This window comes from Rhinoderma darwinii, chromosome 10 (assembly GCF_050947455.1).
Source record: "Rhinoderma darwinii isolate aRhiDar2 chromosome 10, aRhiDar2.hap1, whole genome shotgun sequence".
Classification (NCBI taxonomy): domain Eukaryota; kingdom Metazoa; phylum Chordata; class Amphibia; order Anura; family Rhinodermatidae; genus Rhinoderma; species Rhinoderma darwinii.
Window position 1 is genome coordinate 41,279,177 of NC_134696.1, and position 25,985 is coordinate 41,305,161.

At 42.7% G+C, this 25,985-nt stretch overlaps 2 protein-coding genes across 3 annotated transcripts in view; one reads left to right on the forward strand and one right to left on the reverse strand.

Moving 5' to 3' along the window:
• Positions 1-16,078, forward strand: DLAT (dihydrolipoamide S-acetyltransferase). The gene is made up of 14 exons (XM_075839782.1): positions 1-372; positions 3,563-3,664; positions 5,234-5,358; positions 6,042-6,174; positions 7,363-7,489; positions 7,928-8,103; positions 9,586-9,748; positions 9,967-10,034; positions 10,387-10,488; positions 11,026-11,133; positions 11,366-11,484; positions 11,563-11,725; positions 13,288-13,424; positions 15,579-16,078. Exons 1-14 carry the CDS (start codon positions 151-153, stop codon positions 15,706-15,708), a joined length of 1,875 nt encoding a protein of 624 aa, XP_075695897.1. The 5' UTR covers positions 1-150; the 3' UTR covers positions 15,709-16,078.
• Positions 15,838-25,985, reverse strand: part of PIH1D2 (PIH1 domain containing 2) — a 19,503-nt gene continuing 9,355 nt past the window's right edge. For both annotated transcript variants that reach the window (XM_075839783.1, XM_075839784.1), the window contains exons 3-6: positions 23,995-24,118; positions 21,328-21,561; positions 19,898-20,187; positions 15,838-17,295 (exon numbers count right to left, since the gene is read on the reverse strand). In XM_075839783.1, coding sequence (XP_075695898.1) covers positions 17,161-17,295; positions 19,898-20,187; positions 21,328-21,561; positions 23,995-24,118 — 783 coding nt within the window. In that variant the 3' untranslated portion in view covers positions 15,838-17,160. The remainder of the gene's footprint in view (positions 17,296-19,897; positions 20,188-21,327; positions 21,562-23,994; positions 24,119-25,985) is intronic.

Consider the following 25,985-nt stretch of genomic DNA (forward strand, 5'->3'; position numbering starts at 1 on the left):
TACCAAGATGGCGTCCTTTGGGTGGACTGGTGGAAGCGCGACCTCTAGGGGGAGGTTGAGGTTAAAGCATCTGCCGTAAGCGTTCCCGTATCGCCGGGGAGGTCATTGAAGAAGGAGAGGACCGAGGCCCTGAGTGCTCCCTCAATAGCCATGCTCCGCCTGTGCCTGAGGCTCCGCGGCCCTCTCCGCTCTGTCCTACCGGCCCGGGGAAATGGGAACCAAGCAGGGCGGCTCCGGCGGTACCACATAGGCACTGGCAGTCGACTCAAACCCTTGATCGGTGCTCCAGCTAGGGTGTCTGCCGCCCGTATGCCTGGGTTACAGGGATCGGAGATCGGGCGGCGGTGGTACAGCTTGCCTCCCCATCAGAAGGTGAGAGAATGGGTAATGGGGTAACTATAGTAATGGCATGACTGGCACAGAGGGCACCGGCTTTATATAACGCTGTACTAGTGCCACATGATGCAGCATTAATAAAAAATAAAAATAATAATAATAAAAATAATAATAAAATAATAAAAATTTAATAAAATTAATATAAAAGTCAATGGAAATGTTGCTGTTGTCATGGTGACCTGTGACTTCCATGATCTTATAGGGAGTACATCAGTTATAGACACCCACATCTTTAACGGGTGCCCTGAATCCCTCATTATACAGCTCAGTTCTAGTCTACGGGTGGTAGTGTCTTGTATGGACGTGCGGGTATATTGGGTGTGAATTATCAATGCTTTGAGGTGCTCAATGTTTATAATGCAATACAGCTGACGGTTGCCGTGTTGGTTGTCTTGACAGTTGTGTGGTGCCATATTGTCCTGCAACGTTCACACTAAGGCCTTATTCACACGAGCGTATTTCACATCCGTGATACGCGTGTCAAAACAACGGACGTCACACGGACCTATGCAAGTCAGTGGGGCCATTCAGACATTGTGTTTTTCACGCAGATTCTGTCCGCTGTGTGACACTCACTGCATGTCCTATACTTGTGCGTTTTTTGCGCATTACGCACCCATCGAAGTCAATGGGTGCGTGAAAATCATGGACAGCACACGGACGGCATCCGTGTGATGTCCGTAATTCACGCAACAGTTGCTAAAGAAATGATGAGAAAAAGAAAAACACCTCCATCAGTTTTTTTTGCTGACGTAAAAAACGGATGACATACACGCGTAAAAAACGCAGACGCACACTGTACACGGATGTCACACTGAACTGCAACGCATACAAAACATTGCAGTTTTTATGCGTGCAAAACTGACACGCTCGTGTGCGTTTTGCACGTGCAAAAAATGCGGCGTTTTGCGCGCGCAAAAGGCACTTAACAGCTCCGTGTGTCAGCAGCGTATGATGTGTGACTGTGTGATTTTCACGCAGCCGCCATCATTATGACACTGTTTGGATGTTTGTAAGCACGTGGTGCTTTTCTGTTTTCATTCATACTTTTTACGGCTGTTGCGCGAATCACGCGCGTCACACGGAAGTGCTTCTGTGTGCTGCACGTGATTTTCACGCACCCATTGACTTTAATAGGTGCATGATGCGCGAACAACGCACAAATATAGGACATGTCGTGAGTTTGACGCAGTGGACACACGGACACACGCTGCGTGAAACTCACGGACAGTCTGCACGGCCCCATAGACTAATATAGGTCCGTGCGAGGCGAGTGAAAATCACGCGCGTTGCACAGACGTATTATACGTTCGTGTAAATCCGCCCTTAGGCCTTAGTTGTAGATTTTTGGCGCAGATTTTACACCACAAATCTGCAGCGAATTATAGCATAGAGGAAAAAATCAGTCGACTTCAGGGCATGCTGTGGGTTTTCACGTCCACACCATAACTATTAGGGTATGTTCACACGGCAGCGTCCGTTACGGCTGAAATTAGGGGGCTGTTTTCAGGAGAAAACAGCTCCGTAATTTCAGACGTAATGACATGTTGAGGCGCTTTTCGCTGCTTCAATTACGGATGTAAATGAAGCTGTTTTTCCATGGAGTCAATGGAAAACGGCTCCATTTACGTCTGAAGAAGTGACAGGCACTTCCTTGACACGGGCGTCTTTTTTACGCCCCGCCTTTTGAAAAAATGACTGTCGGAACAGAACATCGTAAGACCCATTGAAATGAATGGGCAGATGTTTGCCGACGCTATTGAGCCGCATTTTCGGACGTAATTCGGGGCTAAAACGCCCGAATTACGTCCGTAAATAGCGTGGGTTCACACAACCTATTTTCAGGCATAAACGAGGCTTATTATGCCTCGTGTTACGTCTGAAAATACAGCTCCAATACGTCGGCAAACATCTGCCCATTCATTTGAATGGGTTTGCCGACGTACTGATCAGACAACCTGTCATTTACGCGTCGCTGTCAAGCGACGACGCGTAAAAAAGACGGCTCGTCAAAAGAAGTGCAGGACACTTCTTGAGACGTAATTTGAGCCGTTTTTCATTGATTCCAATGAAGTACAGCTCCAAATTACGGCCGTAATGGACGCCTTGCAAAACGCGAGTACATGCAATTACGTCTGAAATGACGGAGCTGTTTTCTCCTGAAAACGGCTCCGTCATTTCAGACGTAAATGCAGTTATCGTGTGCACATACCCTTAGGGTACGTTCACACGCAAACTCAAAAACATCTGAAGATACGGAGCCTTTTTCAAGGGAATACAGCTCCTGATTTTCAGACGTCTTTTGAGCAACTTGCGTTTTTTACGGCCGTTTTTGGAGCGTTTTTTTTTCATAGCCAATAAAAACGGCTCCAAAAACGTCCCAAGAAGTGACATGTGCATCTTTTTCACGGGCGTCCTTTTACGCGCCATTTTCGTAAAACGAGGCATAAAAAAACGCCCCGTCGGAACAGAACGCCGTATTTCCCATTGAAATCAATGGGAAGATGTTTGTAGGTGTTCTGCTTCCGATTGTCCACCCGTTTTTTGGGACGTGTACGGCCTGGAAAACGGCTGAAAACACTACGTGTGAACGTACCCTAAGGGTATGTTTACACGGCTTATTTTCGTTCGTTTTTCAGGCCAAAAATAAATATCTCTATCTCTCTTTCTCTCTCTGGAGAACCCATTTTCAATACGTGTTATGTACAGTTGTCAGTGAGTAACTAGCACAGCACTGACCTGTTATCCCAATAATCATACTGGGTCTGTGATTGCTTCAAAGAAGACCGCAAAAATCAGATCCCCGGCATGTCACCCCCCTTCTCCGTTCATTGCTATTGTAGTCTCTTCAGGTCACTGATGTTTGGCATAGAGCAGCCTTTTTTTGCTGCCACAGATGATTCTTTACCCATCATTTCCTTGGCAAAGTCTCATTAGGCAGAGCACACTGGGTTTTTAATGGCTTCCCCCCCCTTTCTCAGTGATCATAATGTCTTACTAGTTCCTGTGGAGCACGTGTTTTCCATGGTACTTGTTCCTATATACAATCCAAATTTTCTGTGATGCGTTAAAAATGTTCTATGTCCCCTTTATGTCTAACTTGAAGGTACATTTTAGCTGTGCTGTGTCTTCCATATTTGATTGGAAATGTTCTTCTATCCTTTAGGTGCCTTTGCCGGCTCTTTCACCCACAATGCAGATGGGGACCATTGCCCGATGGGAAAAGAAAGAAGGGGAAAAAATTAGTGAAGGGGATCTCATTGCTGAGGTAATAACCGGCTGACTCGCTTGCTGACCATTGTTTATTAACGTGTACCTCCAGTTATATAAAGTGCGGCGCTCCCACTAGGGATGTCACGATACCAGAATTTGGACTTCGATACCGATACTTCGTTTAGTATTGCGATTTCGATACCAATTTCGATACTTTTGCCAACAGTAATAAAAAAAAAAATCTTCCGTTTTCTGATGTGAGGCGCGAGGTGTGATGATGAATTTTGAACGCGCCTCACATTAATAGTAATTAATCCCATCATGTTTCTCAGTCATAATGGGTTAATGTGCGAGGTACATGATGGGGTTAATTACTATTAATGTGAGGAACATGGAGGGTAAATTCATCGCACCTCGCGCCTCACATTAATAAGTGATAGAAAGCCGTGTTTATTTCATTTTTTTACAGCGTACACATCATAAAGGATGCAAAAAAATTGTTGTGCGCGCCATTACTGAATGTGTGAATATTTTATGTATTGAGACTTATTTTAATGTTTATTGTAAAAAAGGTGAATGTGTCTTTTTTTTACATTTAACAATACTTTGTTTTTACTTTATTTTTAAACTTTAATGTACTGACATATATCAGATATATCCCAGTACATTAGCCTGTGGACGGATAGCACACAGGCAGTTGTTAGGACATACTTGGGTATGTCCTAACAACAAGAGATATGGTCAGACAGCCCTGGTGTCCGTCAATAGACCCTGGGCTGTCTGCCCATATATGGTATGGCCCTCGATCGCGTCACAGGAATTCCCTGTGACGCGATCCAGGGGCATCCCCCCTTCTCATTTTCTCCTGAATGCTGCAGTCAGCTGTGATCGCAGCATTCAGGGGAATAACGGCGGAGATGAGAGGTTTCTCTGATCTCCGCCGTTATAGAGCGGGGCTGTGTAATACAGCCATTGCCCCGCTCCTGACAGAAAGTGCGCGCGCGGTCAGCATGAGGAGAAGCGGCCGGCGCTGCACTAATGAGCGGCGGTTCAGGCACGGAGGACAGAACATGGGGGTGTTTTGCAGAGCGCCCGCCATGTTCTGTCTCCAGTGCCGCCGCTCATAAGTACAGCGCCGGCCGCATCGCATCATCCTGACCGTGCGCACATGTTATCAGGACTCAGGAGCGGGGCTGTGGCTGAATTACACAGCCGCAGCCGCGCTCCCATACATTCATGTATTACTATACTGAGCTGTGCGGCTGCGCAGCGAAGTATCGAAATACAGGAAATAGCGGTATCGAACCGTTTAGGGATGCAAAGTATCGAAACAGTATCGAAGTTTCGATGCACCGTGCATCCCTAGCTCCCACCCAAAATGTAAATGTGCCCCCTGGAGACGCAGCAGGTGCTGCACCCAGGCAGCTGTACAAGTCTCTCCTGCAGAACTACTATGATCATGAATAGACTATTGAATTAATGTATGTAACATCTAACATAATGTCACTGGTATAAATTATATAAAGTTGTCTGGCGCTGTGATTTTCAACAAATGTGTTCTGTGCAAACCGCATAGTAATATTTATGATGGTAAAATATTACTCAACTCTGATCTTTTCCATAGGTGGAGACTGACAAGGCCACAGTAGGATTTGAGTGTGTGGAGGAGTGTTACATGGCAAAAATCCTGGTGGCAGAAGGGACAAGAGATGTTCCCATTGGCTCCGTAATCTGCATCACAGTAGACAAGTGAGTGACAGGCTTCGGGCTTTACCCCTCCTTATGCTTTGAGGCAGTGTCATTTATTAAGTTTAGGAAAACTCTCTTCCCGCTCATTGCCGTTACAAAGACAAACCCATTGTAAGTAGAAGCCAGCTGGGCAAACAGCTGATCTCCGTGGGTCCGGCTAATCTAACCCTCAGCGAACAGCTGTTCTCACGGGAGGAAGCTGCGTCTGGTAACGCATTATATGCTGACCATGTAATACATCGCGCGCACCGCGTCCGCCAGAGCCGGAGTCGTTCTTGGTTCTGCCTCATAGAGGGGGTGACAGACGTGTTTCAAGGACTTATCCAAGGATCATCTTGATTAGACTTTCCCCTTTAAGTAATGCATGAGCTGCAACCCTGGTTTTGGAGAACTGATGCTCGTATGCCAAGTCCCACTATGCACTGTCAGAGATGGTTACCTTCTTTAACCATGCAGAGTTATGCCATTCAGGGTCCGGAGAAAGTCAGATGACAACCTCTGTGGGCTGCCATTGGTGGATGTCACCCGACATCTGTTAGTTGTGTTGGAGAGATCTGTATAAAATAATATATTTTTTTTTTATTATTATCTGCAGTGGAACCCTGAAAAATCCCCTAGTAAATCTGCATTAACATATTTTGTCGTGGATTTTACCAATGTTTTTTTGGTTTCTCATTTCGCAGACCAGAACTCATTGATGCCTTTAAGAACTACAGCTTGGACTCTGCAGCTCCTGCAACCCCACCCGCAGCTCCTTCTCAACAAGCCCCCCCACCTGTTCAAGCCCCTGGCAGTTCCTATCCCACGCATATGAAGGTAAAAGGGCCACTCACTAATCTTTGGGAAGCCGCATATGTCAGAATGTGTTACTGAAAGTGTAACTCCACGTAATATTAACTGCACAGAGCATGGAGCGACTCTGCTCTTAGATTACGTTCTTGCTTTGACTGTCGACCTCTTAGGCCGGTCTCACATGGGCGTTTCTGCACACATATTACAGCCACAAAACCCGGCCTGACAGTGGGTCTACTAACCAGAAGCGTAGGGGTCTATGATACTATTAGTTCCGGTCACTAGACCCGCAGTCAGGCCGAGAATTCTGGCCATATTATGGGCGCTAACATGCCTTAGTTTACCACTTTACTCTTATATTGGATTTGTCTCTCATTTCATCTTGATAATGCGGCTCCATGAAAAACGCCGGTTTTCATTCAGGTTTTCCATGGTTGCAAACATGGAATAACAGATATATACATATGTGAACCCATTATGGTCTGTCTGTCTGTGTATATGAGCCCAGTAAGTGCCTTAAAAAACCTATGCCCATATTGTTCACATTTTTTTTTAGGTGACCAAACTTCTCTCCCATCCAGTAGTCCCTTCATGATATAATCAAGTGATTTTATAGTCCACTGCCTAAGGCTTTGTGTGCACACGTACAGATCGCAAGGAGCGCCTTCAGCACATGTTTATACATACAGAGTGTGGAGACTATATCCTGTGCCATCAGATGGACGACCCCTTACCCACATGAACTCATATTATTGATATATAGTCGTGCGTTTTTTACAGTGCTTACTGGTAGTAAAATAAGGCTATGTTCACATCGTGCTATGTCAACATGTTCGGTGCATGCTCCTGGTACATACGCCAAACGTAGCCACAGACCCCTATTCACCAGTCGGAGGCTAAATGAGTGTCCTTTGACGTCTAGAGTTTGTATGCGCCGGCACCCCCCTTTTTTCCCCTTTACTTTGCTTTCCTATACGGTGGGCCGGAGCAAAAATAAATAAATATACCGTGCAGTATTTACATTTTTTTAACATTGTGGCTATACAGTAGCATACGTCAGTAATACTCCGTATAGCCCCAGTGTGATGTGAAAAGAGCTGAAGTCCCTTCTGTCATCAGCTGCTTATTGAATATCCTTTTTTATAACACTCTGAAAACCCCTTTTGGATTTGTAATTCAATAACAACATTATTCATTTCTTCTGCTGAACAGATCATGTTACCCGCGCTTTCACCAACAATGACAATGGGCACAGTACAAAAATGGGAAAAGAAGGTTGGAGAGAAGCTCAGTGAGGGAGATCTTCTAGCAGAGATTGAAACGGACAAAGCGACCATAGGTATCTTCTAACTGACACGTGGTGTATGAGGAATATGGTGGCGGAATATACACATTACTCATGTGCCCTGGTATAGAACGTGTAGAAGCCTGTACTGCAAATGGGAGAGATCATCACCGATTATTGCCCGATCACCCTACCTGGCTGTTAACAGTTTGTGCTGGCAGGAGAAATCTCTGTTGGCCAGAGCTTGGGGTATACATGCTGTGTTATTGATATGTGGTGCCATTGTATTGTAGTAGTGATTGGAACACAATCTACAATGGGTTTGTGGTTCCCCTTAGTGGCAGCAGGCAGATTTTCATCACAAGTAACTATGTCTAAGAATTTGCCTATAAGCTTCAGTGGATCATGGGTCAATGTGAATGATTGATAACATTGCTTGTACATTATTATGAAGGGTTAATAACCTGAATTATTATTCTTTTTTTCACTAAGGGTTTGAAGTGCAAGAAGAAGGATATTTGGCTAAGATCTTGATACCAGAGGGCACTCGGGACGTTCCTCTTGGGACACCTCTTTGTATTATAGTGGAGAAGCAATCAGATGTGGGGAGCTTTGTGGATTACAAGGAAACCGCTGGAGCCATGGATATTAAACCTCATCCTGCTCTGGTAAGTGTGCGCCTCTTGTTTCTCTAAGTTAATTACAAGGGTAAAGCCACACCATGCAGAGTTTTTCCATTGTGGATTTGTCCGAAAGTCCACGGCATACTCCACATGTGTTAGGTGCAGATTTGTTGTGGATTTCACCCTTTGCATTACAATTGATGAAATCTGTGACCCTTCCGCATCATACGTGACATGCTGCGGATGTAAAAATCTGCAGTGTGCCCTGTCTGTGCTGAATTTTTTTTATTTCTTTTCCTTGCTACATGTGGATGTGGGTGCAAAACCTGACCTAGATATACTGTAAAATAGTGCACAATCTGCGCTAAGAACCCGTGACAAGTGTGCCTCCCATATGCCTGCAAGATTAAGCAGATTTTCAATTGAAGAATAAGGCCTCATGCACATGACCGCTTTGGTTTTGTGGTCCGCAAAACCACGTGATCGTTGCGGTCCATCGGACTGCAAAAAACCTACGTTGAGCATCCGTGTGTCAGGACTCGCAGATCCACAACAATTCATCAGTATTGGTGAATCTGCAAGTCCGGACCGTAAAATGACATGTCAGAGTTTTTGCACCCCCCCCCCCACTGATCCGTGCAAATCACAGTCGTGTGCATGGGGCCAAAGAAACAAATGGGTTTGCAAAAATGCAGCGAGGCCTTCGGAAAAGCTGGGTAAACACTTAGGAGCTTTAACAGTCATTCCCAGCAAAGGGACAAAAAGCTGCCTATGTGACGGTCTTCTCATCATCTGCATAGTCATCAGAACAGGGTTGGCAAGTGGCCAATAAAAAAACTTTTTTGATGCAATTAAAATACAGACTCGAGAAGCAAAGGCCTAACTATAGCCAAGTGGCTGCTATGGCGCACGGAGACAAAGGGGGGAAAACACCTGGTGGTAGTTTTCTGCTATGTAGATATTATGGGTTCTATATTTTTTTTTTTCCATCCTTTCATTGCTTTTTTAAAGGGAATCTCCACCTTTTTAACCGCATGTCATTTTTAGGTCCTGTGTTGTCGAGTTTAATGTATAGCAGAGTGCTCTAATCTCCCTCTAGTGGCGGCTGCTGGAAGTCTGCATGCTCTTTTTTTTTTTTTTTTTTAAATCTTTACATTTATATTTGGAGCTCTGTATCTGAAAAATGGAGCTCCGACTGCTATAGCAATATATTAAGAAATGAATCTGCACGGAAGTTTGAACATAAAAAAACAAAATGCTGTTTAAGGGTGACTATTCACTGTAAGTAAAAGCAGATGGCTTTATTATATCCTTTTACAATAAACTAGGTTTATTGTTTTTAATGAATTTCTTCAAATGACAACGTTTCCTGAGATACAGATTTTACATGATTAAAAAAATAAATACACTTAAAAGATAGAACACGTGACACTGTATATTATGGAAATGTATTATTTCATACAGCGCATATTAACAATAGGTTACCTTATATGTTGTGTGCCGTCACTCATAACTCTTTTATTGTAGGCTGCAGCTCTGCCGCCAGCTCCACCTGTATCTGCTGCTGCTCCTTCAGCCCCTGCGCCAGCTCATACCCCACCGCCTACTGCAACCAAGGGGAGAGTGTTTGTCAGTCCTTTGGCTAAAAAGCTGGCAACTGAAAGAGGCATAGATATTAAGCAAGTGAAAGGTAAGCGCTGTGTATCATACTGTCCACTAGTCGTATGGCCCCTCACTATAGGGATACATTAAATAGGATTTATTTGTCTACAATGCTTGTTGTTTTTAGACGATGGTTGAACTTCTAGTTCATGTAGAATTTACTTTGCGCTCATGGAGTCCCGTCATTTCATGCGCAGATATTCGTTTGTGCTCGTTTAGACTTTTGCTTTTCTGGTAATACTTCAGGTACTGGGCCAGACGGCAGGATTACAAAGAAAGATATCGAGTCCTTTGTTCCTCCCAAGGCTGTTCCTGTAAGTATCCCTCGGTTATTGAACCTTTTCCCCCTTTTGTTTTATTCTTCATGCAGAATAATAGTTTCACTGATGATATTGTACATTTTGTAAGCAAGTCTACTTTTGAAATGACAGATAAAGAGTCTTTATGTAAATAGTCTGACTCCTAGTAATACCCTGGTTATGCCGATTTTTAAATACCCACCTGAGTCTCTTAGAACAGACTAGGTGCTTAGTTATGTGAAACATGGCATAAAACTTGTTTGTGAAAGGGTTAAGTAAATAAATTGTATCCAAACGTATTCTAGTAGGGCTCAGTACTGCTTAATCCTGGTGTCATTTGTTCTCATTAATTTTTTTCTGCCATTAGGCTCCGGCTGCTGCCGCCCCGACTCCTGCACCACCATCTCCAGCTGTGGCGGCTGTTCCTACCGGAGTTTTCACAGATATCCCCATTAGTAACATCCGGAAGGTAGGGGCACTGATTCCTTTGTAATGCATTCATATTCTCTTTCCTTTCAGAAGTTTCTGTGCTCACGAACAATCCGGTTCTCTTAAAGGGCTATATCCATCGTATATGCCATAAATGTCTGGTGCAGGTCCCAGCTCTAGAATCTGCGTCTATCTTAACGGGGTCCAGGCCGAGACTCAATGGGGAGATGCCAAGCTCGCTCTGCAACGCTGTTTCCATAAGTCCAATTTACTTCAGGTGGGGGCCGGGGTTAGGGGACCTCCATTCTCAAAATAGGTGCGGTTCCCAGAGCTGGGACCCGAATCTATCACATATTTACAGCATATCCTGTGGATATGCCATAAATGTTAAAGATGGATCTAGTCCTTTTAAGGCCAATTTACACAAGCAGATATTCACCATCGTCAATAAGATTGCTGTAAATTTATAATTTGGTCACTTAATGGTCAGCTGGGCCTCGCGTAGCTATAGTGAAACATTGCAGTAACTATATGATCTGTTACAGACTGTTACATGCTCACAAATCTTCCCCTGCAGGTCATTGCCCAGCGGCTCGTGCAGTCCAAACAAACGATACCTCATTATTATCTATCCATCGATATCAACATGGGAGAAATAATCCAGTTAAGGAAGGAGCTGAATGAGGTAAAACTTTTTTTAATTTTTTTTTTTTTTACAAATTCATTTTTATTGTTAGAAAATGATGTAAAAGTAAATTATAATGTACTTCGAGAATACAAAGCAAGATAAATAAAATGCAATGTTATGGAACATATTACACACCCTTACAATGGTAGGTTTTTATAAAAACCATAAATGACTGTTACATTAGTCCATGATTGACCTGTGATGATTTCTATATAATCTTGTCTTGCAGGTCACCAAGTCTGAAAACATTAAGCTCTCGGTCAATGATTTCATTATTAAGGCATCTGCTTTATCGTGTCTGAAAGTTCCGGAGGCAAACTCTTCCTGGATGGACACTGTTATTAGACAGTAAGTATGAGAAGTGCCGTGGTAAACAGGCTCAGAATTTCTTCTATGTGTCTAATCCCTAATTGTCTGTCCTTCTAGAAACCACGTGGTGGACGTCAGTGTGGCAGTCAGTACACCGGCTGGGCTCATTACACCTATAGTCTTCAATGCTCACATAAAGGGCCTCGTATCCATCAGCAAAGATGTGACGTCCTTAGCTACACGTGCACGAGAGGGTAAACTAAAGCCCCATGAATTTCAGGTATGTTCCTGGACTGAGCTGTACTTTACACAAAGAAACATATTCTTTCTCTAACAGTAGTACTTGAAGGAGACTTGCCACTAAATTTTAGTATCTTCCATGCTGATTGCTTGAAGTTACAGGCCCAAAGCCTGAGGCTGCACTACTGAGATTCTGATGACCTGTTCCTTTCTGATTTATGTAGGATACAGAGACCTTGTGTGGATTCAAATGACCAAATACAACCATATCTAGTTCCTACCTAGCTTTAACAGTGGGGGCAGTCTGCCTATAGCCAGGAAGGAAAAAAAAATGAAATGCCACCAGCGTCCAATAGGCAGCGTCCTAGTGACGCTACCACTTCGTTCTAGGATTGGCAGGGGTCTCAGCTGTTGGACATTGGTGGCATATCCATGTGTTTTGCCACCAATGACTATGATGAGACAACCGTCTAAGTCCCTTCTTTATATCAGTCTATATCCACGTGGGATAAAAGTGGATGTAAACTGTACCTTTTCCCTGTAGTACTGAACCACTGGGATTTATGTGGTTACTACAGGTATACATTTAGTTACAAAAGTTGTACATTAAAAGAATATTACAAGTCATTTGAACTCAAGTCATTATTTTCTTGTTGGCATATTCGTTAAAGGCTATGTAGACCCATTTTTCTAAAATGTCTATCAGTGTGTTTGGTGCAACATTCTAAATACTTTTTAAAAAAATATATTTTTACTTTGAGATACAGCTGCTTTGTATCCTGCATACAGAACAGCTGTATCTTGTGCTGAATCCTGTATCCATCAGGTCAGCGGCACTGACATTCATTGTCAGTAGGAGAGACACGCAGGATTGATCATATCTGACAGGTGTATCCTGCGTGTCCGACGCAGTACCCGCTGTCATTGAGCCAGTCCGTGTCGCTGACCTGACGGATTCAGATCTCCGCACTAGATAACAGCTGCTTTGTATACCGGATACAAAGCAGCTGTATCTCAAAGTGTAAATTATTTTTAATAAGTATTTATAAAGTTGCTCCAATCACACTGATAGACGTTTTTATTTTAAAAAAAATAAAAAATTTTAGACGGTGTACATAGCTTTTAAGGTTTAATTATTATTATTTTTATTTTTTTCCTCCCACTGCCCATTAAATACATGTATGTAGGACAATTAGATTGTAAGCTCCACTGCTGACAAGTAATACATTAGCCACTGCACAGATAATTGATTTATAATATAGAAAAGGCTGCAGGTGAGATCTGTCTGCTGACAGAGCCGATCACTGTCATTGACAACACAACAACATGCACTCGGCAATCTATAGAATTGGGGAGAAGATCCCGTCACCGGGGGAGATATTAGTGACCAGACCCAGGTTAATGAGCGGCATCGGTGAAGACGGGTAAAGCTCCATGGCAGTTACAGTGTTTACTCAAGGGCAAGTGGACCGTGCTCGTTAATGTTTCCAACTGTAAAGCCATAAAATAGTTGTAACCTTTTGTGTGCTGTAAAAATGGATATCCTAAAATGGAAAGTGATCAAATCAGCCAGTTAATTGTCTTCAATATGATCTGTTCTAGGGTGGAACTTTTACGGTCTCCAACTTGGGTATGTATGGAATCAAGAACTTCTCGGCCATAATTAACCCACCTCAGGCATGTATCCTTGCTGTTGGAGGTTCGGAGAACAGATTAATACCAGCCGAGAACGAGAAAGGGTAAGGATGTTTTTGTGTGGCTGTCACATACAGTTTAGGATTGTATGGCCTTTAGCTGTGACTGACTTTCATGGGGGCATTGTTTATCTAATACAGAGCTCCAAGTTCCCTGTATAAACGCCTGGAGAGTATCATGCATGGGTCCAATTTTTATTAATAGGACCATGCACAATACTCTCCTGGTGTCGTTTGGTTGCCACGGCTTCTGTACCGCCCAGCATGTAGGAGCAGCTCTCCAGGACCAAAGGTCAGTCCAACTAAAGCTACGCAATCCTGGCCGACTGCAGCCACCACTAGAGGGAGCTTCCCAAGTTACCAAAATTTCCCCTAGTGGTGGCTGCAGGTAGCCTGCGTGGTAGCTTTCAAAACTGCAGAGAATTTGGAGATCTGTATCAGGAAAATGCAGCTATAAAAATTGATGATTTTTTTTATTTTTATATAGAAGAGTGGAGTTTTCTGGCAGCACGTTCCAGGCAGTCCATTTGATTTCTCCGTTCAGAGTTGCCACTCTGATGATTGCACTGGTCACCAGGGGGGGCTTAGGCCTCATACACACAGCAAAGCGATGCGCATGGAGCTCCTATGCTTCATTATTATGGAGCAGTAAGCACTTCATGTGCCTCTGTACAGCACTGTAGCCTTCAAAGGATTTTTCATTTAGCAGTCGGTAAACGATGGTAATCTACATATACTATATGGCCAAAAGTATGTGGACACTTTTAATAATTGAGTTCAGGTGTTTCAAACACACCCATTGCAAATAGGTGCATAAAATCAAGCACATAGCAATGTAATCTCTATAGACATATCTTGATCGTAGTATTAGTTGCACTGAAGAGGTCAGTGACTTTAAATGTGGCACTGTCATAGAATGCAACATTTGCCAAAAGTCAGTTTGTGACATTTCGGATCTGTCTGGTCATGTGTAAGTGCTATAGTTGTGAAGTAGAGGCGTCTAGCAGTAACAACAGCTCAGCCATGAAGCAGGGCCGCTAAGTGCTGAAGCGTTTGATGAAAAAGAATAGTGTATTTTTACACACCGCTCACAACTGGCTTGCAAATTGCCTCAGTAGGGGACATTAGCACAATAACGGTGCATTGAGAGCTTCATAAAATGGGACAACCCCTTTAATGATACAGCATACATTTTGGGCAATTGCAGCTTCCAACTTTGTGGCATCAGTTTCGGTCCTTTTCTGTACCAGCATGACACTGCCCCAGTGCACAAAGACCCGGGTTTGGAGTGGAGCAATTCTAGTGTCCTGCGCAGTTCCCTGACCTCAACCCCATCCTTTACCTGTGGGATCAAGTGCAACACCGGTTGTGAGCCAGACCTCATCCAACATCCGTGCCTTACCACTTTTGGATCAATAGGCACAAATTCCCACAGACACACTGAAATCTTGTGGAAAGCCTTCCTAGAAGAGTGGAGGCTGTTATAGGGGCCAAACTCCATGTGAACACCCATGGTTTTGGAATGGGATGTCCATCAAGCTCATATAGGTGTGATGGTCAAGTGTCCACTTACTTTTGGTCAGCTAGTGTACATATTCACGCTACTCTGTGGGCTTGTATAAATATATCTCACTCCTATCTTGGGCTTTGTAGAACTTCTTTAGCGCGTATTAGCCATGCTACCTGTGTAGCGTATGTTGTGTGTAACAGAATCTGTGCAACTCGCAACTAGCAAATTTTGATCTGATCAGTCTGAAGCCAAGTTCACACATTGCGTAAATAATATGCCGATAAAACAGCCTGAAAATCTGTGAGGAGACCTGAATTCGAAGGCAGAAATATCAGGGTATGGTGCAGATTTAGAAATTTGCAGCATGTCTATGAAATCACAGCAAATTTTTTTTAACACTATGTCAATTGTTTTGTTTAAACCCCATTCACTTACGTGGTACTGCACTTTGGACATTTTGGTGCAGATTCTTAAGCCAAATTTCTGCAATGTGTGAACCCGGCCTAGGGTTTTATCAGGTAAATGCATTCCAAACTCAGGAGCCCGACATTTGTAATAACTGATGATCTTCTGTTTATATGGTGGGCGACCCTTACTACATGTGGCAGAGGGCAGTACGTTTTTGACTATAGCTTCTATTTCAAGCTACTTGTCCATTTCCTAATTCTTCATGCTTAATCCTTTTGCAGGTTTGATGTCGCCAACATAATGTCGGTCACATTGAGCTGCGATCACCGTGTGGTGGATGGAGCAGTTGGTGCTCAGTGGTTGGCAGAATTCAAAAAATTCCTGGAGAAGCCAACCACCATGCTGCTATAGATCATTAGATCTTCTCTTCCGTGGGTGATCTGCTCTACTCATCCAACTATTTATATACTCCTGTCTCAGAACACTCACAATAAACATGCATAACTTTTTTTTATTTAAACGAACAAATGAAAAAGAAACTTAGTTCGGTGGCTATTTTTATTCCCCATTCTGTACAGATCACCAGTGCTTCACTCCAGTAATGGATTTCCTGAGAACTGTGCTGTGTCAAGGTCATCAATGCTCTAAATGTCTCCTTACAGAGGTCAATGTTTCCTAAAATGGTTTTAAATCATGTCATGTACTACAGCCAGGCCTTTGAATATATACATGAGGTCTGAATATTTTGGCAATGAATAAATGTCTGTTTAGACAACGCTGAGACATTGCATTCTTTAATTTAGAATAAAAGTTAACGCCAAGGTTATTCCAAAGTGGCTCCAATGGTGAGGTTCCCCTTTAATGTATAAAGCTGGTGTAATTAGAATTGTTATGCCTATGGTATAAGAAAACTATTTCTAATTGATGGTTCTTCCTTCAAAATTTCTCTTTGTTCGTGGTGAAGACTACATTGTATAGTAAATTCATCTGTGAGAATAGAAGTGGAGCAATGCAAATGTGCTATTTCACACAATTTTAATGGTTATCCCTGAGACATTTCTGTGCATGTCCCCCACCCCACAAATGCTCTAGGGCTAGTTATTCCCATCACAAAGAATATGCTATGACTTTGTGATTGGTGGGGTTCTGACTGTAGGAAACCCTAACAATACCTAAATTCAGTTTTGCTTGAACAGAGTTGTGCTGCAGTGGTCAGGAGCGCTGCTGTGCAGGGGAAAAAGTGCTGCAGCTCCTTCATTCTCTGGAGCAGTGGGGTACCAGCAGTCAAACCGGCACCAATCAGAAAGTGATAGCATATCCAAGCGATATACCATCGCTTTCTGCGACGGGAATAACAATAATATAAGGTATATTATCAAATAGATTAGAATAATACAATAGAGAAACAATTGCTGACATCTTTATACATGACGTAAGACCATTGAGCTGTGTACAAGAGTTATATCCTGAACATTGATAGCAGTAATTTGACACCATCCATTGCCCCACCTTGGATTCGCCCAGTTTAGTTCTTGTTCATGCATGGAGTTTTCTTGCTGGTTGATCTGCTGTTTCTAGCGTGTGACCTGTTTGAATTTAGTTTACAGAATCTCTTTAATCATTTATAAAGCTGCAGTCAGGTAGCTTTATAAATGGTGGTACAGGTGATGGCTCAAATTCTCTGCAGCCCATAACATTGCCGCTCTGGGGACAGGCTCAGATTCCTTTATTTTACTGCTGGATGTTGGCGGCTGTGTCTCTATTGACTGACATTTGTCACTCACCTACGACTCCCTCACTGTACAGCCAGCATATCATGAAGCTGTGGTCAGTGTTATACTGCATATTTGTCCATAGGTGGCGCTATAGCACAGACATTGTGACCAGCAGAGTGTTGTTTGCTTTGTTGTATTTTGCTGTGATGGTTTCTTCATTGACCAGCTCAGGCAGATCTAAGTGCAGTCTGTATTTTCCAGGGACTTCAAGCATCAAATCATCCTAAAAAGTAAAGGATTGATTAAATTATCTGATTTATGGTTTCTTCTACAGCAAAAAGTATGTATGTAACTCAAAAGCAATTCATTCTGCCCAATATCTCTGCTCCAGAAAGTGCATGTCTGCTGACTGCTCAAGATCAACATGCTTGGAAATACAGTAGAGAAGGTGCCGCTACAAACTGCGGCTGAGAGAATACTTGCCATCTTTTTCTGCAAATCAAACGCTGAGGTGATGACAAATAGTTATTTTGTAAGTAAGGCATCATGTACACTTCCGTGTGCCGTTGAACAGCCGCTAATAACCGTTCCGTGAAACACGGACCGCACACGGATGGCTTCAGTGTGAGGTCCGTTGTTTCACGGACCAAATCAAGACAAAGGCCGAGACTGTTGTCAAAAACGGGCAGGATTAGGACCTGCCCTGTTTTTGACGGAACGGCGCACGGTTCCGTTAAAACAACGGAAGTGTGCATGGCCCCATTGAAATGAATGTGTCAGGGTGCTATCAGTTAAAACAACGGATAGCACCCTGACTAAAAAACCTGAAGTGGGCATGAGGACTTACAGAGAGCAGAAAGATAAGCTGGCACTCCATACTTACCAGACCTATTGTGTGAGCTGGCAGTACTAGGTCCTCATTATTGCAACCATCCCCCATCAGCTCACCTAACTTTTAGTGAATACTGGTATTCCCTATGAAATAGAAATTCTGGAGCATATTTTCTTAGAACATTGCATTGTGATATTCCTCTGATTATTCCTCCTGGAAATGTATGACTAAATTGACCCCTGGTGTTGCTATCCCCCTTCTCAACGTGTCCCTACACCACACTTTCCAATCACTTTAAAGAGGCTCTGTCACCACATTATAATTGCCCTGTCTCCTATATAAGGAGATGGGTGCTGTAATGTAGGTGACAGTGCTGCTTTTTATTTAAAAAACTATCTTTTTTTCACAACGTTAGGAGCTATTTTGGTTTATGCTAATGAGCTTTCTTAATGCCCAAGTGGGCGTTGTACAGAGGAGTGCATGACGCTGACCAATCAGCATCATGCACTCCTCTTCATTCATTTACACTGCACTAGTGATATAGATATACCGCTATGTGCAGCTACATACACAAGCCCTAACATTACTAGTGTCCTGATAATGAATACACATGAAATCCAGCCTGGACGTCATGTGTACTCAGAATCATGACACTTCTGAATCTTTTTTTGTGAGATTCCGGCAAGTGAAACCAAATCTCGTTTAGCACTGTGATCTCGTGAGATTTCGTATCCGTTGCTGGAATCTCACAAAAAAAGAGTCAGAAGTGTCAGGATTCTGAGTACACATGACGTCCAGGCTGGATGGTCATGTGTATTCATTATCAGGACACTGTAGTAATGTTAGGGCTTGTGTATGAGGCTGCACATAGCGATATATCTATATCGCTAGTGCAGTGTAAATGAATGGAGAGGAGTGCATGATGCCGATTGGTTAGCGTCATGCACTCCTCTGTACAACGCCCACTTGGTCGAAAGTAAAAATACGCCCACTTGGGCATTAAGAAAGCTCATTAGCATAAACCAAAATCGCTCCTAACGTTGTGAAAAAAGATAGTTTTTTTTTTAATAAAAAGCACTCCTGTCACCTACATTACAGCGCCCATCTCCTTATATAGGAGAGAGGGCACTTATAAGGTGGTGACAGAGTCTCTTTAAATGACATCAGGGCAGTATATCTATATTCTGCTGACATCCTTCCTCTTGTAGGATTATTCTAGCTGTGAAGGCTGCCTGTACACACAGCGGTACTGCAAATTCACCCATAGTTTTACCACGTTTTTGCGATTTGGTTTTTGGCTACACAGCTTATACAGGTGATGCCCGATCTTTTAATGTGTTTCAACTTTACAAGACAATCAGTCAAAACCTACAGCAACTTGCATTAAAACCTTCAGTGGCTTTGAAACAAGTACCCGAAAGTGATCCTTGTAGTAGTCATGGCAACAGATGGCACTGACTTTCAGACTACCGCTTTCCCCAGTAACAATATGGGGGCAGTTGTCTCACTGTGCTAATGCAACGACGGAATCAATAACGCAGTCGACTGCGCTATTGATTCCGTCGGAAAAACGGAAACCTGCCGGAATGGTGACGAACGGAAACCATTAGCAATGTTTCTGTCACCATTGATATCAATGGTGACGGAAACGGAAGCTGTGGTTTCAATTTGACTTTCTGTTGCGGGGTTCACCCGACGGAAACCTCAGACGGAACCCCGGAACGGAAAGCCAATGCTGATTTGAACAGGCCCTAAGGAGTTGGTTTCCCGTTCATGGATTCTGTTGCAGCTTTAGTTTCCGTTTGGTTCCTCCGACGGAAAGCTGCAACGGAATCCGTAAACGGAAAACCAACGCTGATGTGAACCCAGCCTAACACTATGGAATGCCGTTTGTTTGTTTTTATGTCCTTTTAGTACCGTATTACGACATAGTACAGAGACCTGTCAGTACTGGTCTATTACCTTGGAAAAAAAAGCCAAAAACCAGTGCTTTTATGAGAGACCGCGACTTACTGGCTGGCGAATACACAGTATAGTAGTATATAGGGCTTACCTTGGATACATTTAGATCACAGTTGGACACCGAGCGCACCCCTTGTAACTGTGCTGTCAGAATTAGCTTCTGTGGTTTCCCCGACTCATCCTTTATTACGGACAGTTCATGCGGTGGGGATGGAGCCAGGTCCTCCTCATTCAGCTCTGTGCTGGACATCACCTCGATCAGGCCTACTTTCAGCTTGGTCTTGCGCTCAGTCATGATTTCTATGGGTGTTTTAGGTTCCTCTTTTTCTTCTCCTTTCACTGCTATGTTTCTTAATTGTTCCAGTAATGATCTGTCAGGGACTGTGGGACAAAAAGCAGCATTAGGCCCCCTGCACACATAACGGACTTGTTGCAGATTTTTTCTATACAGATTTGCAGACTGAAGAGGGTTGCAGGCAAGTGAATGAGATTTAAAAAAAATCTCATCCACAGGCTGCTAAACATTTTCCGCACAGAAATGAAAGCATGCTGCGGATTTTCACATCACTGGCTGTCTTAGGTTATGGACGGAGACTGCGGTCCTGCAGTGGTGGCTTCGCTTGCGCAATGTTCTCATACCTTTTTTGTAGATGATGGCCAGGGTCTTTGGAGCACGCCTGCTGGCGCACAGGATATTTCCAGAAGGAAGTCTGAGAGACCTCATGTGCCCGCACTTGCATACAGCTCAGGCAATCTTACAGCTCACTAAATCTTCCCTTGGGTTAAGCATTTTTATAGATGCCCTAAAATAAAGAGCTCTATTTGGTGATAGATGATCTTTAAGAGCTGCCCCCACAGGCAGAAAATGGGATGAGGTGCAACTTTCTAATATCCCAATTCTGCCTCCCTGTATTAATCTTGGGTCTTGCAGGGACAGCGGTGCAGATGCAGGAGAGCGCTTTCTATCCTATGAACTGCTTATGCTCTCTGTCCAGATCGTTGCCTATGGTAAGTGTAGGACCCCTTTAAAATCATCTATTGTCTTAGTTTAAAAACGACATTTGTTCCACGAAGAAAATAAAACGAATACAGATTAAATATTTAGATCTATGCACAGTAAGGACTAAACTACTATCACATTTAATTATTTATTTAATTTTTCATTTTTCTTGCAATACATATTACTTCAGCAAATAAAGGTTTTTCTTTGAATAATGAAAATTCATAACATTTTCCAATATACTTTCTTATACAATTCAACTCTATCCTACTTCCGGTGGTTAAATATTCTGGTCATGTGATGGACACTCAGGTGCATGGCTTGCTACAATAATTGTACCTGTATTCAATCGTGCACCCGTGTATCCATCACATGACAAACAGATATTTATTCCACGGAAGTAAACAAATGAATACAGAAAGCATTTTAGAAAATTGTATAACTTCTAATATAATGAATAACCTTTATTTGCTGGAACGGTAATACCCCTTTAAATGTATAAACATGACCAGATCACTTACCATCTTCTGCTTTTCCATTAGTCTTTTCTGGTTTTGTCCCAATCCCTTCTAAGCTGTTCCTCATTTGCTGTACGGTGTCCTTCAGTTTGAAAGGAGCAATACGGTAAGAATGGCAGAGGGTGACTTTATGCTGCTGTTCTATGTATTTCATTGCTAGGCGGATAAGCTGGTCCTGTTCTGCGGGATCCTGGGCAGCTTTCATCAGGACTTCTGGGCTGTAGGCAATGCTAATAACTGGCAGAAGGAAACAGAACATCACATGTAGCTAGTAACCAACTGCAAATCTACACCAAGCAAGTTGTAAAAACAGATTAAAAACCAGTGACATCTCAGAAGTCTTGATCGGTGGGGTCTGAGCATTGAGACCCCAACCGATCGCTAAAACAAAGCGGCAGATGTGCTCAGGTGAGCACTGTGCCGCTTCATTTCTGCTCGGCTTTCCTCAGAAAGCTGCGCGAGAGATGTACCGGCTCAATAGAAAATCTTTGAGTCCATACACTGCCAGCTCGGCTTTCCGAGGAAAGTTGAGAAAAAATTAAGCGGCACAGTGCTCACCTGAGTGCTTCTGCCGCTTCGTTTTACCAATCGGTTGTGGTCTTAGTGCTTGGACCCCCACCGATGAAAACTTCTGACATGTCAAAAGTTTTTTTCAAATTATAGGTACACTTTAAGCTTTTATAGATTAGTAAATCATACATGTATTTAGAAAATAATTCTGTTTATTTATTTATTTTTTTTGCACATATAATGCGAACTCACCGGCAATACTCTACTTTTCCGCAATGGAATTCTGTGCGGAAATTCCGCAGCATTTACAGTAGCAGCAAAGTGGATAAGATTTAAAAAATCTCATGCCCACACTGCTGAAAAAAACTGCAGTGTAAACGTTAATAAATTGACCTGCGGTGCGGAAATTTATACTGCGTTTTCGTTGCTTTTCTGTTGCAGGTTTTCCCCATTTAATTCAATGGCGATACAAAACCCGCAACAGAAAGTCAAGCGTTGCAACTTTTGCGGCGGAATCACAGCGATTCCACCACAAGAATCGCAAGGGAAAAAAAAACAACAACTATACTTACCCAGAATTCCCTGCTTCTCCAGTCTGGCCTCCTGCTTCAGTCAATCACAGGCTACAGCGGTCACATGGTCTGCAACATCATCTTAGGAGGCCGGACTACGCACAGGAGGGAAGGAGTAAGTATAAACGTTTTTGGTTTTCTTTCAGCGCTGATTTCTGCCCGAAAAACCGCACCATGTCATGGTGCGGTTTCACGTATAGAACGTGCTGCTTGTTCCAGGTTGGATACGCTGCATAGTTTTTACGCAGCACATCCGACCTGTGGAAACCCGGCCTTATAGCTACTGAAACGTGTCTAGCAGTACTAGTATTACTACAATTCATAGAGCAGCACAACCAAACTACAACTATCTGGTTTTAATAAAAAGTCTACCTTGGATTATTGGGATGGATCCTTTAAAACCAATGCAATTCAAAGATCCACAAGTTTCAGCATCCTTGTGAGTTTTTATCCATAAAGCGCAAAGAAGGGGGAACATTAGGTACCAGCATATTCACAAAATATAAATAGGTGGCACAAAAAGCATTAGCATGTCTACAGCAAAGTACAGCACATGTGCCAGCAAGTTTACCGGCCGGTAAGGAAGGAAGTCCGGATGAAGTGAGTAATCTGGCCGGCGTTCTTTACTAGTCAGTGCACAACAGCGAGACATTACAGGGACACGCTGTGATCGGTAAGTGGATATAACTATATAACCACTATAAAGGGTATGTTCACACACACTAATTACGGACGTAATTCGGGCGTTTTTGCCCCGAATTACATCCGAAAAATGCGCCTCAATAGCGTTGACAAACATCTGCCCATGGGAAACAATGGGCTGACGTTTGTCTGTTCACACGAGGCGTATATTTACGCGCCGCTGTCAAATGACGGCGCGTAAATAGACGCCCGCGTCAAAGAAGTGACCTGTCACTTCTTGGGGCGTAATTGGAGCCGTTATTCATTGACTCCAATGAAAAGCAGCGCCAATTACGTCCGTAATGGACGCGGCGTTCAAGCGCCTGCACATGCCGTTACGGCTAAAATTACGGGGATGTTTTCTCCTGAAAACATCCCCGTAATTTCAGCCGTTACGGACGCTGTCGTGTGAACATACCCTAAGGAACAATGTGTAACTGTGCCTATTAACTGTCTGCCATCTAGAACATCTTCCTGGGATTCACAGACATTTATTTACTCTGTAATAAAAGATACTGCAAGAAACAGCATTATTTATGTAGAATAAGAACACTTGGTGATCCAAATATCTCACTATTCATACATGATAAATGGTGGTGCTACACACAAGTAAAGAATACTGAATGTTCATCTTTACCAAGAGGGCACCTGTGGTAATACGTTTTAGTAATTTTTACTTTTATACATCCCCTGAACGTGGAGGTGTTGTGTTGTATAGGTGGGTTTTTTTTCATTATTTTATTTGAACCTTCAGTAAAATATTTTTTTTTAGTTTTACATTTTATTAGGTATCAATATGTCTCAATTATAGGAACATTGGTACTACAATTTTATGTGATCCATTTGTCTGACCTACAGGTAAGCTGCCCGTATACTGTCCTGGACAGGTTATATGTGTCACACTCACCTGCTTCATCAGACTTGTCCTTCAATTTTCCAGCTACAAGAGGCACAGGATGTACATCAGATTCAGGAGATGGGACCCGTTTCCATCCACAAATGTTAATAAATAATAAGTGTTCATCCGGATCCTGCAAATATAGTAACATTTCATGAGAAAACGCATTATATATATATATATATATATATATATATAAAAATATATATTTAAAATATGGTTTAATATTTTGGATTTATGAATAATCTATCCTAATGGATCTAGTAGAAAGAGCATACTAGTGGACCAAGTGTGTCTGTATTACTGAATAAGAAGCATCTGCTGGACCCCCACTATCAGCTCATAAAACCATGTCTCGCTTTGGAAAGTCCCTAGCCTCAATTATTCAAGTTATTTGTTAAATGTTCTCCTATTAGATATCGCCATTAACTGGCGTCAATTAAAAACCTTTGTATTTTGTATACAACTGGTAAACCACCACATAGAAGAGGATGAGACAAGAAATAGATGAACGCCAAGTTATGACAATACAAAATTCTTTATGTAAATAAAAGTCAACATGAAAGAATACCATATGATAAATGGCGTGTAAGGGGTTAAGACAAACTGCCGCATTATCACCAGCATCAGGACCCTCATGACTTATGCTGCCGCTATTTAAACGTTCATACTACACAAGGGATCGAGTCCCTTTTTCTGGGATCATCGATGGGAGTGATAGAATTTCTCTTGTATTATTACTTTTTTTTTTTTTGGGGTATACTAGTTCTTATTTGGTCTTTATATTTATTAGGGCCCGTTCACATCAACGTTGCCCTTCCATTGAGGGGTTCCGTCTGAGGTTTCCGTCGGGTTAACCCCTCAACGGAAAGGCAAACTGAAACCTACACTTCCGTTTCCCTCACCATTGGTATCTATGGTGACGGAAACCTAGCTAATGGTTTCTGTCTGTCACCGTTCTGACAGTGTTCCGTTGTTCTTGACGGAACCAATAGCGCAGTTGACTGACAAGCTTTATGGAGATGCTGATTTCATTTTACAGCAGGACTTGGCACCTGCCCACACTGCCAAAAGTACCAATAACTGGTGTAATTACCACAGTATCACTGCGCTTGATTGGCCAGCAAACACACCTGACCTAAACCCCATAGAGAATCTATAGGGTATTGTCAAGAGGAAGATGAGACACCAAACCCAACAATGCAGACGAGCTGAAGGCCGCTATCAAAGCAACCTGGGCTTCCATAACCCCTCAGCAGTGCCACAGGCTGATCGCCTCCATGCCACGCCGCATTGATGCTGTTATACATGCTAAATAAGCCCCGACCAAGTATTGAGGGCATATACCTTACATACTTCTCAGTAGGCCAACATTTCAGTATTAAAAATCTTTTTTGAAATTGGGCTTATATAATATTCTAATTTTCTGAGACTAAATTTTGGGTTTTTATTAACGGTTACGATAATCATCAACATTAAAAGAAAAAAATAAATGTTGGAAATAGATCACTGTGTGTGTAATGAATCTAAAGAATATAGGAGTTTCACTTTTTCGAATTGAATTACTGAAATAAATTAACTTTTTGACGATATTCCAATTAATTGAGAAGGACCTGTATGTCTAGATCAGGTGATTTTCTCTTTGGTGTTCTTTGAATCATCCACTTAGGCCTTGAACCAGGCATAAAACAGTGAATTACTTTTTCTGGAGTGTTCCTTTAAAGAAGAACGGTTATTTCATGAAACTTTTAACATGTCATAGTGGCATGTCAGAAGTATTAATGGGTGGGGGTCTTGTTGCGGAGTCCCCATCAATCGCTGAAACAAAGAGACAGAAACGCTTAGCCGAGCACAGTGCCCCTTCAGCCGTATTGGTATACCCGGGGCTATCCTCTTGCAGATGTGGGGTTAGCTGGAGACAGGCTCTTGGCTACAGTCACACGACATTGAAAAAATTGCCATTAAAAACTGATCAACGGTCAGTTTTTCATGGCTGTTTT